At 36.4% G+C, this 19,830-nt stretch overlaps 2 protein-coding genes across 4 annotated transcripts in view; one reads left to right on the top strand and one right to left on the bottom strand.

Annotated features, from left to right (window-relative positions):
* The window catches only part of bicd1a (bicaudal D homolog 1a), a 47,420-nt gene extending 45,862 nt beyond the window's left edge, over positions 1 to 1,558 (bottom strand). The window contains exon 1 of one of the 2 annotated variants that reach the window (XM_079825515.1): positions 1,045 to 1,558. In XM_079825515.1, the coding sequence (XP_079681641.1) occupies positions 1,045 to 1,260 (216 nt within the window). In that variant the 5' untranslated portion in view covers positions 1,261 to 1,558. The remainder of the gene's footprint in view (positions 1 to 1,044) is intronic. The other variant, XM_079825514.1, reaches the window with a different exon arrangement.
* Positions 1,559 to 2,516: 958 nt separating this feature from the next.
* slc23a4 (solute carrier family 23 member 4) lies at positions 2,517 to 18,284 on the top strand. 2 transcript variants are annotated; one of them, XM_079825521.1, is made up of 13 exons: positions 2,517 to 2,760; positions 4,216 to 4,306; positions 4,955 to 5,098; positions 5,997 to 6,154; positions 8,682 to 8,841; positions 10,134 to 10,315; positions 14,825 to 14,945; positions 15,020 to 15,176; positions 15,327 to 15,580; positions 15,769 to 15,933; positions 17,035 to 17,143; positions 17,253 to 17,348; positions 17,444 to 18,284. In XM_079825521.1, exons 2-13 carry the CDS (start codon positions 4,259 to 4,261, stop codon positions 17,707 to 17,709), a joined length of 1,860 nt encoding a protein of 619 aa, XP_079681647.1. In that variant the 5' UTR covers positions 2,517 to 2,760; positions 4,216 to 4,258; the 3' UTR covers positions 17,710 to 18,284. The 2 variants fall into 2 exon arrangements, with proteins under 2 accessions (XP_079681647.1, XP_079681646.1); XM_079825520.1 differs by lacking the exon at positions 2,517 to 2,760 and having other exon boundaries at positions 4,038 to 4,306.
* The last annotated feature ends 1,546 nt before the right edge of the window (positions 18,285 to 19,830 follow it).

Genomic DNA, 19,830 nt, shown 5'->3' with positions numbered 1-19,830 from the left:
TTGAACATGTACACGATCACCTGTAATGGGTAGTCTTCCTGTGCTGTGCAGCCAGTCCCTGGATCACTGCCGCAGTCAGAAAGTATCTTGTTCCATCTTTTTTTGTCTCAGTTTTCCTTTGTCTCTCACCTTTCATCCCTATCTCTTCATCGTTTCACCTCTCTAAAAGGGCCCGTTTGTTCACTTTAGATGGTTACTGTCTACTCCATTTGCCTCATTGTTCTTATCATTAAGGATGTAAGAAAAACCAACAAAGAAAAGCATGGACTGAGAGTGAATATGATTTTTTAGAAATAGTTTTTTATAACAAAAAAGTATTATAACAAAAAAAGTGCATAATGATTCATAAAAGCTTCACGCATGGCATCACAGTAAACAAGCCAACAACATGCTTAGTTCTGAGTTGTATACATACAAAATATACAGACAATAAAATTGCACTTATAAATATAATATATTGAATCAACATCCTGTTGGCATTCAGACAGAGAGACCGGTACACAGAAAAAAGACAACATTTCCCAGCAGAGACTAGCCTATATGGGTCAACGCAACGGCCCAGAAAACTTCCTGACACACCAAAGATTCTTCATAAACCTGTGACACCAGAATCAATCTTCCCTTGAGCAAGTCTAAAATTGACCAAACATTTTTTGAGGAATAAATAAAAACTCAATTTCTTTCAAAACAATATTTAAAAATAGTACCTTTCTGGGCAATATTATTTTTATTAATAAAAATACTTAGAAAACAGTACCATGAAAAATATATGGTACGGTTAGTTAAAATGCATGTCAAATATTATCGGAGATAATAAGAAATAATCATATCTCACAATCACACACACACACACACACACACACACACACACACACACACACACACACACACACACACACACACACACATATATATATATATATATATATATATATATATATATATATATATATATATATATATATATATATATATATATATATATATATATGAATACAGTATCTATACAGTAGCTACACACAGTGCTGAAAGCTATATGTTTACCTCCTGTAGCTGCTCTAACTCCTGTTTGAGAGCCTCCTGTTCGGTCTCGAGCTCGGCGTACTGCTGTTTGAGCGTCTGGTTCTCCTCCAACACCACCAGACCGCATTCCGCAGCCCGGATCTTCTCCCGGTTTGCTTCTGCGAGCTCACGGGTCAGCCTTTCCACCTCGGCCCGGTACTGATCCACCGACTCTCCGCATCCTCCCCCGGCTGCCATCGCCTCCGGACGGGTGTAATCTCTGCGTCCTCCGTTCCCGTCTCTCGCGCGCTCTCGGAGAGGCGGAGGCTGAGGAGATTCAGGTGAATGCTGCAGTCCGTCAGTCGCGATGCGCCTCCTGTTTGCTGATGATTAAATCATTAAACGAGTGACATGGGCTGGACTCGAGTTCTTCATTGTAACATGGCTATGATAAACTGCACTATTGTTCCATCCATCAAGAACATGTTTATTTTTTCGGTTTTAACTAAAAACGTTATGAGGAAAACCGGCGCCATCTACGCGGAATGCAAAGTGTGCAGAAGTTGAATCTGTCTCTTCAGCCGTGACGTCACTCACTCCCCCCGTCCCTCATCGTTTATATTATTTATATTATAGTATCATTAGTGTATTGTTAGCAGTGCCTATATATGCCTAGTTCAGTTTTTCTAGAGAGAGTATAATTATGATTAGTTTTGTCATATATAAATCTATAAATTCACATTGGGTTAACCTTACTAGAATGCTATTCTGCTTGAAAACAAGAATAGTTCAATACTATTCAGCCACCTGCTGGAAAAGAACATACATTACATGCTTAAAGAGAAGTGGTTGGTGGTAAAATAAATAAATACATTAATAATCATAATAATCATAATAATAATAGTAGTAGGGAACTATGTACTTTTCTGGAATGGAAATGCCATGGACATTTCTAAAGTGACCATATTGTCTAATTACATTTCCAAAATATGTAATCAGAGTCTTTTTGAAGATGCAATCTCTATAAATGATATGTAATAAATCCAGATATCATAAACGACTGGACAAGTCATGCAAATTCATGCTCCAAAGGAGTGGGGAGGTTGTAGAACTTTGCCATTAATATCTGAGCTATAATCTCCAGCATTAACTAGTTAGCCAACAACTCGAAGGCCACTGACATCACGGTCTCATGCAGTTCCAAAAAATTGTGCCTTGAGCTACAAAGCTGCTCTGAAGATCAAATTCATCATGGCTATAACTAATGACAGTTGTGCAATGTGTAAATCACTCTGGATCTACTCTCATTGAAACAATAACTGATCAAAGTAAGATATTTGATAATAAGCTTTAGTCTCTCCATGCATGCTGCACATTTCAGCATAATGTAACATTGAATGTGATCCAGAGAGCACTAGAATGAAGCATGTCTAAGTACATTACATGAAAAAGAGAACAGGCTGTGAAAAAGATCTCATGACACACACTGTACTTCTGAATGTTTGTTCTTCACCAGACTGCATGTGATTTCATTTTCTCAGACTGTGTGGCACACCTACTGGTTTCAACTGTTTAAACACGTTAAATTAATTGGCCGGGAAATCAAGCACATCATTATACATGATGAGTACAGTCAAAAGAGGGTGAACGATCACATGTGGATTATCTGGAAAACTTCCTCGACTTTCATAATCATTAACTACAGTATAGCACTGTCAAAACAGTGAGGTTCATTTCATCTGAGGAATGTCAGTTCAGGTAAGTAAACGGCATGTTTTACCATTATCTAATGTTCGAATGAAATAAATGTTCTTATGTTCACAAGAACCCACTGGGCATCCGATGGGTTGATCTGATGAGAGAATGATTGGATGATTAGGTTTGTCCTGTCACCATCTAAGATAAATCTGCAAAATGAGAGACATGTGATACGTAGTATTTGGGAAGTCTTGCATTGGTCTGTAAAACCAAGCTCGGAGACATTATTCTCTACAGGAAAAAAATACAAGGAGGAATGGGGATATTTTTCACGGTTTACTCCAAAAAATGTTTCTCACACAAGGTTTATTTGTGAAAGTCAGGCACATAACTTTAAGACTTGACTACAAAAAAATCTACTGCGCAGGAAAAAAAAACAGTTCATTATGTTCACACGTTCTCACACCATATGGGGTAAATTGGAAACCTGCCATTGCAGGAATATTGCCAGTATAGTTTCACAGGTTTTAAAATAAAATGATCACATAATTGCTATAAGAAGAAGGATAAAAGCATCAGAGACAGTGTAAGAAAATCTTGCAGGAAAACAGTTTTAGCAAATAATGTTGAACTTTCTGGGAATAGAATAATATAAAAAATCATTTTGTACTGTGGATGTTTGGGATATATATATATATATATCAGTGCTGTCAAATGATTAATCAGGATTATCGCATCCGCAATACACACATCCAATAAATGTGTATTGTGTATAATTATAATATTTGAACACACACATACTGTACATGTAAAACTATTTGCATGTATATACTGTATATAATTTATATTATAAATAAATATTGTATATATAAATATAACAACGTTTTCTTAAATATATACATGCATGTGTGTATTCAAATATGCATACTGTTTATACACAACACACACACATTAATTAATTGACTAATAATTTAGTGATTCATCGTTTTGAAAAAATTTTTTTTTAATACTATTACACTCAATGAAAATGAGAAATGTTGCCGGGGCAAATGGCTGAAATAAAATAAGTTTACGTTGTTTTGATATTGCGTTACCTATATGTTAACCCTGCACCAAGTTACTATGTAAACCTAGCAATCATTCAGCAACATAAAAAGACCCTTGCCCTGAGAGAAGTAATAAATTATTATCTTTTGCTTTTGCTGCATTGCATGGCAATTGACATGCAAATGGATTGGTGCACATGCACACATTTGTATTTGTGTGTGTGTGTGTGTGTGTGTATCCTTAAGCCAGAAAGAGCTCTGCTCCAGCAGCATGTGGCTCTGGTCAGCTGCCTGCAAGTTGTGGTGTAATTGAGTTCACATGAGCAGCTGATAGGTCCCGTAGCATTTACAATCAACTGCAGCATCCCCAAATCCAGTCCCGTGTCTCTGTTTTTCCACCTCCTTTTTCCTTTCTGGACTCTTCTTTATTATGCTGTCCTCAACTAGCTCTTGCCCTCTCTCTTATTAGATCTTCCATTGAGAATTCTACACTGCCTCGTATCTCCACACTCATGGCTCCAGAGAAGACCAGTGATGGGCTGGACAGCTATGCATTTACTGTGAGTAACCTCCTTTAATAGACAGAAATTTGATGAATCACTCGATTCTTCCAGAGCTTCTAGAACTGGACAGATCGAATCCAGGGACATTGAAATATGAATGTAATATGTGATCATGGGTGTGTAATGGGTCTTGTTTTCATTGCGTAAATCTAAATGTTGTATCAGACGGCAGTCAGGTTGTGAGAGATAGAGAGTTGTAAAAACCTATGGTGTGATAAATTCTAACCACTTGAGATGATTCAAACTTTACTCATGTGTTTGTTATTGTGGTCATGCTCAGTGTTTTAGTGACTGGAATGTGTAAATGGAGCGATGTGCGTGGGTATCACTCAGAGCTCATACAACGTTTCTCTTTTGATAAAATCATTAAGATATTATGTAGCATAAAACACCAATTTCTTTGACACGTACATTTTGATGGAGATTGTTAGACATTGCAGTTATTTTTATTATAAAAAACAGCAATACAAAACCAAGAGACCAGTCTTTCTAGAGCGAGGTGCATTGGTTTTTACTCACAAATCCAAATGAATGTAGAGGACGTGAAAAAATATTTACATGTGTCATGTGAAATTGACTGAATTATGAAAGGTTGTTGATTGAAAACTGCAGGGTTAGAAACTGTTTAATCTTTTTTGACTTTAGGTTGATGGTGTAGACCGCTTCTGTGAGTTACCGGAAAATGAGAATGGAAGAGGTAGTTTTTCAGAGGAGGGAGACTGTAACAAGCTAGCATTCTGTGTCACAGATATCCCACCATGGTACCTTTGCATCTTTTTGGGGATTCAGGTAAGCACTGTGCACACATTTTCCTCTGTTAACATTCAGTTATCTCAAATAATTTGGAGTAGCCTATGCATTACGAACAGCAGAGGACACTACCAATAAATATGTACATTTCCAAAATACAGTGGGGTCCAAAAATCTAAAACCACATGGACAGTCTGAGATTTAGAGGTAACACTTTACAATAAGGTTTAATTCGTTAATTTTATTTATGAACATTCCAAACCCGTAAGACTTGAGACAATGAGACATTTTTGTTCCTTTATTGACAGTCTATGCAAATACCACTTTGACGCTTCAAAAAGTTCATAAAGAGATATATTATTATATATTAATTGAGCACTTTAGTCAAAATTTTCTGAAGGGACACGGTCGCTTTATATAATGAACAGATTTAATTTAGGCTTTTATTCACATTTAAACATTCATCATGAGCTTCCGAAAGAACCAATGAGGTTTGTTCTTGTGCAACAGGCAAGTACAGTTGAGCTTCTGTTTAAGTTTGCTGATTAATGTTTTATGTGAATAAAAGCCTAGATTTAATCTGTTCATCATATAAAGCGATTCAGTCTCTTTAGAAAATTTGGACTAAACCGCTCGATTCATATGGATTCATTTTCTCTTTATGAACTTTTTGTAGCGACAAAGTGGTAGTTGCGTAGCTGTCAATGGACGGACAGAAATCGCTCAGATTTAATTTAAAATATCTTGATTTGAGTTTCGAAGATTAACTAAAGTCTTATGGGAGACAGAATGACAACTCTGGGTGAACTAACCCTAGGTAGCAAAATAAAACCATCTTCATTAGTGATCACAGATGTATAAACGCACCTGTACATAGGATGTGTTCAGTAGGTTACTGAATGATGCACATAACTATTTCTCTCCATCTCTCTGACAGCACTATCTTACAGCTTTTGGTGGCATCATAGCTATTCCTCTGATATTGTCTCAAGGACTTTGTCTGCAGCATGACGGCCTCACACAAAGTCATCTAATCAGCACTATTTTCTTCGTGTCTGGGGTGTGCACCTTATTACAGGTCACTTTTGGAGTGAGGTATGGTTCCTTATATCACTCATGGCAAAATCATGTTTCACAGGGAAGCCTGATGAAAAACTGCACAGCAGAATTCAAAAATACTGACAGAACAAAGGCCAAAGTCAGTACAGAGTGGGAAGTTAGCAGGGGTTTCCGTGGGTCTTAAAAAAGTATTAATGTGACCTTCCACAATTTAAAGCAAATGTCTTAAATTAAATTAGGGCCCCATGATTCCTGTGATGCAGAAAACATAGACGGAAACGCAGAATCCATTCATAAAAATGGAATAAAAGTAAAAGATGGAATTTGAGAACAAATAAAACTTATTTTATAGGGCCCTAAAAATGTATTTTTTGTTCAATTGTCTGTTTCATGACATCAATTAATAAGACATGCTTTTTGATAAATACTATTTAATTTAACTAATAAAACAGAGCCCAGAAAAATTTAAACAGAGTAAACTATAATACAAAAAATAAACTAATAAAATAAATTTCATAGGGCACTAAATAAAAAATTGTTTTCAAGTACAAATATCTAAACATCTTTAAATAAAGATACTTTTACTTGAGATGCAAAATTAAGAAATTAAGTCTGTTTATTTCTGAGAAAGTTGATTTTTATGAACCCATTTGCAGATATTTGTTCTTCTTTTAATCAGAAAATGTAATTTCACAAGATTTATTAACTCAAACTTTAAGATATTTTTTTGTAAAATTAGTTAAAAAGTTATGAAGATATGTTGGAAATTGTATTTTCTAACTTTGGAGTGTTGCTAATACAACTGTGCTTCCTAGACATTTACATTTAGATAACATATTGACGTGTTATGTTCCCTTCAATTTTCTTTAAATGGTCTTAAAAAGGTTTTACATTTACCTTCATTAAACCTGCAGAAACCCTGAGTAAGGTAAGGAAAAATATTTTTTGGATGAGGTGTTGGTTAAACAACAATGATCATCGTCATGAATCGGTTATGTTGTGGTTACTGAGACACAATAAAAAAAGACCTTTTTTTTTTTTTTTTTGAGGTATGTTTATGATGCAATCCAAATTTCAGGGCATGAGTTTTTATGTGTTTATTTTAACTGTGTTCTTTGAAGAAAAGTTACTTAGTTATGTTCCAGATAAACTATCTCCCGGGACAACAACCCAAATATTCAATCCAAGGGTTCGTTGACCTAGGAAAGTGTGAATAATGTAGGCTTAGCAATGTTTTCACTGTCTGATAAGCCTCTGCATGTTTTAGGCTGAAAAACCATTGTGTTCTTCTGCAAGGGCTTCTTGTCCTGAATAACAGGCCAAAGAAATCCTGCTAAGTTAACTCTACAGATTTCGAGAAGATCTTCGAGAGCATTTGCTTTTATGCTAATCGACAACATGATGAATCTGAAACAATCTATAACTGATGTACAGCAATAATATGTGGGCCATTGGTCAGACTGATTCCTGCTGTAACTGAAAACCATAATAGGATTAGGAATTTTCAATCTTATTAGCATGAAGTTCAGCACATTTTAAATCCACATTCCTCAGGTCTCTCAGCTGAGGAGCTCCCTTTTGTGTGAAGCAGTAGGATTGCTGTTAAAGGGATAGTTCACCCAAAAATGAAAATGAACCCATGATTTACTCACCCTCAATCCATGTGTATGACATTTTTCTTTCAGACAAATAAAATCTTATATTGAGTTATATTTAAAAAAATCCTGTTTTTTCCAAGCTTTATTATGGCAGTGAATGGGAGCCCAAATTTTGAAGCTCAAAAAAAGTGCATCCATCCATTATAAAAGTGCTCCACACGGCTCCGCATTTAAATATCTAGATATTTTACTTATAAGCTAGATATTTTACTTCATAAAGTTTTAAATGTGGATATTTTTCTATCACAAACCAATCATTATATCATATACGGCTTGAGGGTGAGTAAATCATGGGGTAAATTTCATTTTTGGGTGAACTATCACTTTAAATTAGTTCAAGAAAATTTGTCTCAGCACCCCTAAAACTATCTAAATTACGTTTTGAAGGTTTCACTGATTTGGTGCAAGATTGCAGTGTACAGTAAATGCATAAAATGGCTCTAGATGTTCACTTGTAGGATTTGTTTCTAAAAATAGGTCATTTACCATTTAATGAGATTTGAATAAACTGTGCAGTGAATCTTACTTATACACAACAGTTTTACCTTGTTTTTAGCTTGCTGAAATGGATTAGTTAAAGCATTGACCTTTAGTCAGGAATCAGGAAGGGTTAAAGTCGGCATGAAACGGAAGTTTTAATAGTCTATTCTTCTCTATTCTGAGTGAAACGGCCTCTTAAACAATACAATTTTTTTAGCATGGGACTTGATTTTGAACATTGGGAATTGATTGGATCATTTGCTATTTCTGTGATCTCATATGAGTGACAGGTTGTCATGAAAGGATTAATCATTTATCCAAGCAATTTCCAAGTTGACAAAAGGGTTTGAGACACTTTTTTAAAACAAAAATAACAATCAAAACCACTAGATTTGTGACAAGTTTCTTCTCTTTCCTAATGCAAGGTTACCCATTCTCCAGGGTGGAACGTTTACGCTTCTTTCGCCCACCATGGCTTTACTTTCAATGCCTGAATGGACCTGTCCAGCCTGGACACAAAACGCCAGCCTGGTCAACACCACCTCACCTGATTTCATCCATGTTTGGCAAAGTCGAATCCAAGTGGTGAGTATCTCAGTAATTGATAGACCCTGCATGTAAGGACACTACTGTACATACAGTATGTGCATACTGTAGAGTAGTCCCAAATTTTATTAAAGTTGTCATGAAACTAAAGTCTTTTCTTCTCATTGTGACGTACTGTATATCTGAGTAAAACGGTTTCACGAACAAGACAAAATTTAGGGTGGGACTTGATATTGTCCGTTGGATGGTTGTGGTTTGCCATTGCTGTGATCTCAAGTGAGTGAAAGGTTGTCCTGCCCTCACGCCAGTAAACACATCATCAGAGAAGAGAACTTATTGTATTAGATAAAAACTTAAGCAAAAAATTGTCTAAATGACTTTTTTACATGAAAAAAAGGCTGCTAAAAATTTACATTTTCTGAATGTCAAACTCATAAAATGATGAACTACACCTGTGGTTCCTTGAGGGTCACCCGTGTGTACTTAAGGGAAACTCACTCCACTAAAGTGAGTACATCCACTAAAAATCACTTCGGGACCAGCTGGTTAATTGCAAAAATAGTTAAAAGTGAGAAAAGCATTACTTGTTGTTTGCAAGTTGCTTGATAACACGTGACTTAAAGGGGTGGTTGCATGTAATTTCACTTTTTTAACTTTAGTTAGTGTGTAATGTTGCTGCTTGAGCATAAACAGTATCTGCAAAGTTACATCGCTGAAAGTTCAATGCAAACGGAGATATTGTCTTTTAAAGTTATGGCAGTTTATTGCCTACAAAAACAGCCGGTTTGGACTACAACAAGCTTCTTCCTGGGTTGGTGACATCATAAACCCTTAACATAAACACTGCCCTCGCGAACACGCAACAAAGTGGGCGAGGCCACGTCGCAGTCATTACGAAAGAGAGAGAGCTGTTGCAGAACTACAAACTACATTTGGCCATCTAACCAATCTAAGACCATTGAGTTTTTCGGAGGGATGGGCTTCACAGAAGCAAGAAGCAAACGAGCCGTTCAAAGGACAGTGGAGACAGCGGTGTGGAATAAAGGTAAAATATAAGAAAAATGAAGTTTAAAAAAAAAATACGTTTAAACACAATAAACACAACCAAGCCTAGAAAAAAAACACGGAACCACCCCTTTAATATTTTATCGTCTAACCCAATGAAATTCACACTTTTTGGGGCCACTGTATATTTAGATAGATGGAAAGGCAAAGGTAAAGATGTTGTTTATCAGAAGATATAAAAGATTGTCTTGTTGCAACACAACATTTAAAAGAATATATTTACAGAATAATGATGAAATTCTGTTTCTGTTGTCTTCTCTGCACAGCTCCAAGGCTCAATCATGGTGGGCTCCCTATTCCAAGTGCTGGTGGGATTCTCCGGTCTCATTGGCCTCTTCATGCGTTTCATTGGCCCTTTGACCATCGCACCAACTATTTCACTAATCGGCCTATCGCTGTTTGACTCCGCTGGCATGAACGCAGGACACCATTGGGGCATCTCTTCCATGTGTGTACTTCTCAGAATTAATCAACATTAATCGAAATGTTAAGTACGTACACTATAGTCAATAATGCTGTTAGAATAAGCTATATATATTTTTTGCTTTTAGTGAAGGCTAGATAACTACAGTTATCTAAGTTAGCATACTATAAGTTTCTTAAAAAAAACTATGTTTTAATGAATCACACACAAAGACACACACAAAGACACACACACACACACACACACACACACACACACACACACACACACACACACACACACACACACACACACACACACACACACACACACACACACACACACACACACACACACACACACACACACACACACACACACACACACACACACACACACTTTATCGCCAAACGTTTTGGGACGTCTGCCTTTACATTCACATGAACTTTAATGACATCCCATTCTTAATCCGTAGGGTTTAATATGGAGTTGGCCCACACTTTGCAGCTATTTGAGCCTTTCCACAAGGTTTAGGAGTGTGTTCATGGGAATTTCTGACCATTCTTCTAGTAGCACATTTGTGAGGTCAGGCACTGATGTTGGAGGAGAAGACCTGGCTCGCAGTCTCTACTCTTATACATCCTAAAGGTGTTATATCAGGTTGAGGTCAAGGTTGTGCAGGCCAGTCAAGTTCCTCCACACCAAACTTGCTCATCCATGTCTTTATGGACCTTGCTTTGTGCACTGGTGCGCAGTCATGTTGGAACAGGAAGGGGCCATCCCCAAACTGTTCCCACAAAGTTGGGAGCATGAAATTGTCCAAAATATCTTGGTATGCTGAAGCATTAAGCATTAAGAGCCCAACCCCTGAAAAACAACCCCACACCATAATCCCCCCTCCACCAAACTTTACTTTTGGCACAATGCAGTCAGGCAAGTACCGTTCTCCTGGCAACCGCCAAACCCTGACTTGTCCATTGAATTGCCAGAAAGAGAAGCGTGATTCGTCACTCCAGAGAACACGTCTCCACTGCTCTAGAGTCCAGTGGCGGCGTGCTTTACACCACTGCATCCGACACTTTGCTTTGTGCTTGGTGATGTAAAGCTTGGATGCAGCTGCGCGGCCATGGAAACCCATTCCATGAAGCTCCTTAACGCACTGTTCTCGAGCTAATCTAAAGGCCACATGAAGTTTGGAGCTCTATAGCTACTGACTCTACAGAAAGTTGTCGATTTCTGCGCACTGTGCACCTCAGCATGTGCTGACCCCGTGCTGTGATTTTACGTGGCCTATTACTTCGTTGCCTAGTTGCTGTTGTTCCCAATTGCTTCCACCAACATTACAATACCACTAACAGTTGACCGTAGACTATCTAGTAGTGCAGGGGTGTCCAAACTTTTTTTAAAGGGGGCCGGATTCGATGTTGTGGACATACCCGGGGGCCGGTCCCTTTTCTATTTTATATATATATATATATATATATATATATAAAAAAAAAAAAAAAAAAAAAAAAATATATATATATATACATATATATATATATATATATATATATATATATATATATATATATATATATATATATATATATATATATATATATATATATATATATATATATATAAAAAAAAAAAAAAAAAATATATATATATATATATATATATATATATATATATATATATACACTCTAAAAAAAAAGGCTCGTAATCATAGGGGAACCTTTTTTAGTGCTATATAGCACCAATTTTGGTGCTTCAGTGGTTCTTCAGCGGTTCTTCAGAGGTGCTATATAGCACCTTAGTCAAAGAACCGGTGAAGAACCTCTGAAGAACCGCTGAAGAACCTCTGAAGAACCGCTGAAGAACCACTGAAGCACCAAAATTGGTGCTATATAGCACTAAAAAAGGTTCCCCTATGATTACGAGCCAAGAACCATTTTTGGTGCAATATAGAACCTTTTTTTTTTTAGAGTGTATATAAAAAAAAATTATATATATATATATATATATATATATATATATATATATATATATATATATATATATATATATATATATAGATATTTAACAATATCTGTAAAACTTTCATCAACCAAAAAGTTTTAATGAGTGAAATTTTAATATTATTACGGAGTTAGAGCTCTATTCTTATTTAAATTTAATAATTGCTCTATTTAGATCACCACAGGTAAAACCACACTACAAAACATACTTTTCTGACTTGGTATTTCTGTCTTTTTTCCAGTCCAAATATCAAAAAGTTCTTAAATCAAGATGCTTTTACTAAGGAAAATTACATATTTTTTCTTGATTCCTGGGGGGAAAAATAAAAATGAATTGAGTTTTTGCTTGAAACAAACTAAATTATCTGCCAATGGATTAGAAAAATAATCTTCCAAAATCTTCCAAACAGAAACATTATTTTTCTTACCCCATTGGCAGATATATTTGCTTGTTTTAAACAAAAACTCACTTCAATTAAATTTTATTTTCCAGAAAACAAGAAAAAATATATAATGTCATTTAAAGGGGGGGTGAAATGCTGTTTCATGCATACTGATCTTTTTGCACTGTTAAAGACTTGGATTCCCATGCTAAACATGGACACAGTTTCATAAGCTAAGGTGGACGTTTGATGGGAGTATTTCTTTGCCAAAATTAGTACTTCCTGTTAGTCATAAGTTTCGGAAAGTTTTTTTCGATCATGGGTCCGCTTGACGTCAACAGGGCGGAATTTCCTTGTATGGGCCGTACGGACAATTCTACCGGAAGAGCGCGCGCGCGAGAGAGAGAGAGAGAGAGAGAGAGAGAGAGAGAGAGAGAGAGAGAGAGAGAGAGAGAGAGAGAGAGAGAGAGCGCGTGAAAGCAATAGGCTACGCCCATCAAAGCGCTGGCTCGTACAGATGGAATTTGCTTTTCCGGATCAACAACTGAGTTGCGCAAATATTTATGTCTGTTCCCTGCATTTCGGTGCCGATTGTTTTATAAACAAGGCCCAGTTCGACGCCGGATTTTCAGATCGCCTAATACTGAAGGATGGAGCGGTCCCAACGATAAAGGTCCCAACGTTGGAACCGCAGGTTTGACTGCTTCAAATGTCTGTTTTTGCCTATGCCCATCAAGTAACGTTAGCCCAAACATGATCACGTATTGATCAATGGAGCATGCGATGTATAGTGTGTGTACATTTGTTTAGCTGGCCACTATATGTGTATGTTTGTGTATTGTAAAAGCACTCCAAACAACAATACACAAAGAATGGGGAAATATGTTGAACTAAATAAGCGCGCTTCTTCATTCAAATGCGCTACTATCCTCTTTGGGCGCGGTTTCCCTGGCCTAAAGTCTAGTACTGCCACCTTGCGGCGACATCGTGAAACTGCATGACTTGTAAATGATCCGTGGCGGGCCACATATAATACACTTTAATAGATGCGCTGCGGGCCGTTTGAAATTCATCCCCGGGCCGCATTTGGCCCGCGGGCCGGACTTTGGACACCCCTGTAGTAGTGAGTACATTTCATGAATGGATTTATTGCACAGATGGCAACCTATCACATGACCAGGCTTGAATTCACTGAGCTCCTGAGAGCGACCCATTCTTTTACAAATGTTTGTAGAAGCAGTTTGCATGCCTAGACACCTGTGGCCATGGAAGTTATCAGAACACCTGAATTCAATGATTTGGAGGGGTGTCCCTCCCAATATATATATATATATATATATAGCACAGAGCAGTTATTGAAAGAAACCCTCATTTAGGGTATCAAACTTGAACAGGTACATTTATATTAAAGATACCCCAAATGATAGCCGAAAACACATCACATAGTACAGTGACTCCAATCTGTACATTTTTGTGAATGGGTTGATTTACTTGAATTGTGCAAACGCAGTGATTCACCAGAACGAATCAGACAGTCCAACAAGGACTTTTTATGCCGCTTACACACTACATGATTTTAGCCCAGCTTTTCCGCTTACTTACAGTTAATGAGGATTGCTGACAAAAACCCAAAATCTGAGGCTTTAATGAATCGAACTTTGAATCAAATGGTACGAGAGAGAGGGGACATACTGTATATGAGTGCGTTTGATTATTCCTTTAGGAGTAGGCACAGATGTTTGGTCGCGCTACACCACTATCCACTGTATAATAAAGCAGTTTGTCACTGTTACAGCTACACTATTGTGACCATCTTACCGTAAGTTAGTAACATCATGACTTTTAGATTGATACTCCCTAACACTCCCTACTCCCTAGTTTGTTTCCACAACAGTAGTAGCATAAATCAATTTAAAGTCACCATGAAATCCAAATGACCCTTTCTTATTTTTTTATGGAATATTGCAGTGTTTATTATACATAATTTAACCATTGACGTCATTATTATTTTTTGTAATTCCTTGTAATTTTTAATCAAAATAACTTCCCACTTGCAAGAACATTTCTTATTTTCTCTGACGTGAGGGTGGGACAAGATGATTACAGGTAATGCTCTTTTAAACTCAATCTGACACGGAGCCATAACACAGTCTTATTCTCCTCCACAGGACGACGTGTTTGATTGTGATATTCTCACAGTACCTCCGTCATATTGCCATTCCTTTCCCCAAATACAGCAAAGCCAAGAAATTTCACACCACCAGGATTTACATATTTCAGATTCTGCCAGTAAGTTTCATATCCGTTTTCTAAATATGAATGCTTCTTAAAAATACCTTTATAAGCAAGGTCTGTTTCCTCAGGTCCTGCTAGGAATCACTCTGTCTTGGTTGATTTGCTATCTGCTGACAATCTACAATGCCCTGCCCTCAGACCCTGATAAATATGGCTATCTGGCTCGGACTGACATCAAAGGAGACGTTATAGGCAGGGCCCCTTGGTTCATATTTCCCTATCCAGGTATTGCAACCCGCAAAATTGAGACCAATAAAGTATTTTATATGACCGTTACTGTATCTTTACAATCATAATTTATTATTGCTGTTGTATTGTCAGGCTGTTGAAATCATCAATATATATATTTTTATGGATATGTAATTCTTTTCCCAGGTCAATGGGGAGTGCCAACTGTTAGTCTGGCAGGAGTTTTTGGAATCCTGGCAGGAGTTATATCCTCAATGATTGAGTCAGTGGGTGATTATCATGCCTGTGCCAGGTTATCTGGTGCCCCACCTCCACCTAGACATGCCATCAACAGGGGCATTGGCATTGAAGGCATTGGGTGTCTGCTGGCAGGTGCCTGGGGCACTGGCAACGGAACCACATCCTACAGTGAGAACATAGGAGCCTTGGGGATCACCAAGGTACAAAGTTTCACAATGATAAGTTTTGCCTTATTTATAATATCATATTTCATTTGACTACATAACAGGATATTTAACAGGATAACAGGATATTTAGTTTCATATTTAATTTGATTTCATAATGATTGCATAGTCTTACAACACTATCAACTATCTAAAAAAAACCAAAAAAACTTTTGTCTTTGCAGGTTGGTAGTCGCATGGTGATTGTGGCCAGTGGCTTTATAATGATTATAATGGGATTGTTTGGGAAAATTGGAGCCATATTTACTACAATACCAACGCCTGTCATTGGAGGAATGTTTCTGGTCATGTTTGGGGTCATTATGGCTGCTGGTGTTTCAAACCTACAGGTAAAAACGGAATCGTTAATGTGAAAAGGTACTCATATTGTACCTACACTACCGGGTCAAAAGTTTGGGGTCAGTAAGGTTGCTTTCGAAAAAAAAAGTCTTATTCTCACCAAGGCTGCATTCAGAGTGGTCCAAGACCCTAGGGCTTTTGTCGCACTTGAACCACAAATATACAAAAACATTGACTGGATTCGAGGAGTTCTATGCTTGAAATTTAAAAAAGTAACCAATCCTTCACTCTAGGGTCAATTTGACCCCCTTAGGAATGAATGGAATGTGAGGAATGCTTCAGTACACACAGAAAGACCTAAAAATGCCAAAACTAATGCTAATTATTTTATAATGTCTACATGTTTATCTGAATGCATATTGAAGAACAACTGACATTAGGACCCAGCGGAACAGCTCATTTGCTCAATATAGAGCTATAAGAACATCTAGTGGCAAGAGTCATGAAATATCATGTTAAATTGTTTGTTTTTTCCACAAGAGGCCGGCAAAGACACCCAATGTAAGATATTTTGAGCTAAATTAAAAGGCAATTGTGAGTTATTTTGAATTTAAGTAGAAAGAATGTGTAGAATGTGCTTAAAGTATTATTTATTTATTATTTATTGATACAATCTAGTAATTTAAAGGTAAATAAAATAAAAAATAACAACCCCCCAAAAAAATTATTGACAAAATATTATCAAAATAAAATTAATTAAGCGCTCTGGGGGGAAAAAAAGTATATTTTTAGGACTTTGCATCATTACTCTAGTATTCACTGTCACATGATTTGCTGCTGAAGAGACATTTATTATTATTATTAATGAAAAGAGTTGTGCTGCTTAATCTTTTTGTGGAAACCATGATACATTTTTTTTCAAAGTTCTTTGATGAATAGAAAGTAAACATAGAATAAAATAAATCAATAAATGAACGAACTGTTCAAATAAACAGAATTAATTTGAGATAAAAATCTTTTGTAACATGATTAATGTCTTTGCTGACAATTTTCTGCATCCCTGCTGAACAAAAGTTTTAATTTCTTAATTGTCTTTCTAAATATGATTAATATGATATATTATTAACATGACTGATTTCCATCATTAATAGTATACAGACATGAATTCTTCACGCAACATCTTCATCTTTGGATTCTCCATGTTCACTGGGCTTGCCATTCCTAACTGGATAATGAAAAACCCTACATCTATAGCAACAGGTAGCCTATATAAACTATGATCATACTGGAAAAGCACATGCTACAGACTCTTTATAGATACAGATGTTGTATTCCAATTAAATCACTTGTGCTTTACTTTTTGTATTAGGAGTTGTTGAACTGGACCATGTGCTTATAGTGCTTCTGACAACCAGTATGTTTGTTGGAGGATTGTTTGGATTTATCCTTGATAACACAATACCTGGTGAGTTCTACTAATATTCTGCTGCAGTAAATGTACAAATTCCAATATCTGATAACTTGGTGCCCTTGAAATAACTCTGTTTAATATTCCTGCAGGAACGAAACGTGAACGTGGCATTATTGCATGGAACAAGGCCCACCAAAATGAGTCCGACAACACCTTAGAAAGTGATGATGTGTATGGGCTGCCCTTTGGAATTAACACCTGCCTCTCTTCCTTCACGTGGACCAAATATGTGCCCTTCTGCCCTACACACAAAGTCAGCACACAGGATGACACGCCATCCAGTTTAGATTCCTTGGATGCCAAAACAGAGCCTAACAAAGATGATGCACACATCATAGTGGGGGTGGCATTATAGTCTGTGATGGGGACCTCCATCTTAAATCAGAGACAATATCTAACATAGAAAAGGCTCCATATTCTGCATATTCAGAGGTATGGACTGCACTGAGAAGGCAGCTACCCCCATATTCATAATCTATTCTGAAGCAGTACTGTTCAAATATATCTCTATTTTCATCTTTATGAATTATCTGTAAACATAATGTTAACGAATAATGGGTAACACTTCACAATAAGGTCTCATTAGTTAATGTTAGTTAATGCATTAACAAATTAACTTACAATGAGCAATACATTTGTTAAAGTATTTGTTAAACTTTGCTAATGTTAATAAATATACAGCTATTGCTAGTTCATTTTAGCTCAGGTCCTAAATAATGTCAACAGATGCAACTTTTGATTTGTATAATGTATTAGTAAATGTTGAAATTAATATTAACTAAGTGCAGATTAATAAATGCATTACCTATTTTTCATTGTTAGTTCATGTTAACTAATGAATTATCTAATAGTACCTTATTGTAAAATGTTACCGATTAATAGTTTTGTTCTAGGGGTGATTTCAAATAAAGATGAGAAGTGCAAACATTTATTCATGTCTTGTTTCTTTTTTAAATGCTCATCATTGTAAAAGGAATGATATTACTATTTTTAAAACAGCCTAAATCTGCAACATCATATACATAATCACCATGAACATTATTTTCCTGAATATTTTTTTGATGAATTGTTTGTTTTAAATTTAGGTCACAGTCTTTCAGCCAAATTCATTTTCAATACGCATTACGCATGCGCAAGATTTTACTTTTGTAGCAATATTGTAGCAAACATAACTGATAGGGTACAAATATAGGCTAGCCTACATTTTACAAAATAAATAAACTCAGCTTTGGAATTCACGCGCTGTCATTGAATCTTTTTAATAAGCTTAAAGGAACACACAATTTATGGATAATACATCTGTTAACTGCTCAGCGGAGATCCTTAAAACACACCTGATGGACACATGCTGAAATATTGTCTGAATTTAAAGTGCCCTCAGAGACTCTAAACCCCAGATAACGAGGCCGTATTAAATATCTTTCTTTTGTAGTGTTGATTGACAGTGTTGAGGTGGCAGCGAGAGTTCAGTAAAAGTTCCTAAAAAGACCAAAATACAAAATGAAACTAGCGTGACAGTCAACAGGACTAAACGATTTACAGTAATCCCTGCTGAGACAAGATGGTGTAAGTAGGCTAAGGTATTTCGGTTATCGATTGCTAACACACAATTCGAGAAACATAAACAATCTCAGAACTACACACCAACTTGAACAAACCTCAAACTGTCACGTCAAAAACATTCTCTTTTGTCAGAATCCAAAACTTTCCTGCCCAATGAACACTATAGTGAGATTCAAAACACTAACAAAAACCCTTATTGGGATTCAGGATTCATTTCGCAGCTCATATGTCTTATCAGTTTTCAACATGAATGAAAGAGTGCAGATACAATAAAATACACGAGCTTAAGGAAAAATTAATTTCATTAGAGTAGCCTATAGCAGTTTCTTCTGATACAAGACTTTCTCTACCTACCTTAGGCAGCAATTTCTCATTTCTGCAAAAATAAGGTAGGCCTACAGCTACATGTGAAACAATAAATACGAATTTGCTACAAATAAATTTGACAATCATTAGTTTGAGGGTGTACAACATGTCCTACAGTTTACTGTAGCCTACATAGAATAGGGAAATTGCCCTAATTTAATGTCATGTGTATAAAGTAGAGTACAAACCTCACAGAGGATGCAGTTTGATGGCATTCGTGTTTTTAATCCACAAGATGGCGCCAAATAACAACAGTTGACACACTCTTTCATACCTTTAATCCCATTTTGGAGCTCCATTTTTCTCTATATACAATCTTTTCTCTATACATCCATTGTCAATGATCTTCTTAATTCATACCTTTGCAAATATATGAAGAACTATCATGGATGCTTTTTGGTTTATCCTAAACCTTTTTTTGCGCCACTTTCTGCACTTTTGAAACCCAATTTCACCCCTTTGAATCAGACTTTTGAGTTCTAACACAGCTTCATTTTGCTAAAGAAGGATACCATGTATAGGCTACATGTCTAGTTGTCAAAATCAA

This window comes from Gobio gobio (assembly GCF_949357685.1).
Source record: "Gobio gobio genome assembly, chromosome: 9".
Classification (NCBI taxonomy): domain Eukaryota; kingdom Metazoa; phylum Chordata; class Actinopteri; order Cypriniformes; family Gobionidae; genus Gobio; species Gobio gobio.
Note: the sequence above shows the minus strand (reverse complement) of the source record. Positions and strands in the feature narration are given on the sequence as shown.

Excerpts from the sequence above, each read along its gene's own strand:
- slc23a4 (XM_079825521.1), top strand. The coding sequence starts at position 4,259 with ATGGCTCCAGAGAAGACCAGTGATGGGCTGGACAGCTATGCATTTACT. Across the intron at positions 14,946-15,019 it reads ACATATTTCAGATTCTGCCA|GTCCTGCTAGGAATCACTCT; the intron begins GTAAGTTTCATA and ends CTGTTTCCTCAG. Across the intron at positions 17,349-17,443 it reads CCTTGATAACACAATACCTG|GAACGAAACGTGAACGTGGC; the intron begins GTGAGTTCTACT and ends ATATTCCTGCAG.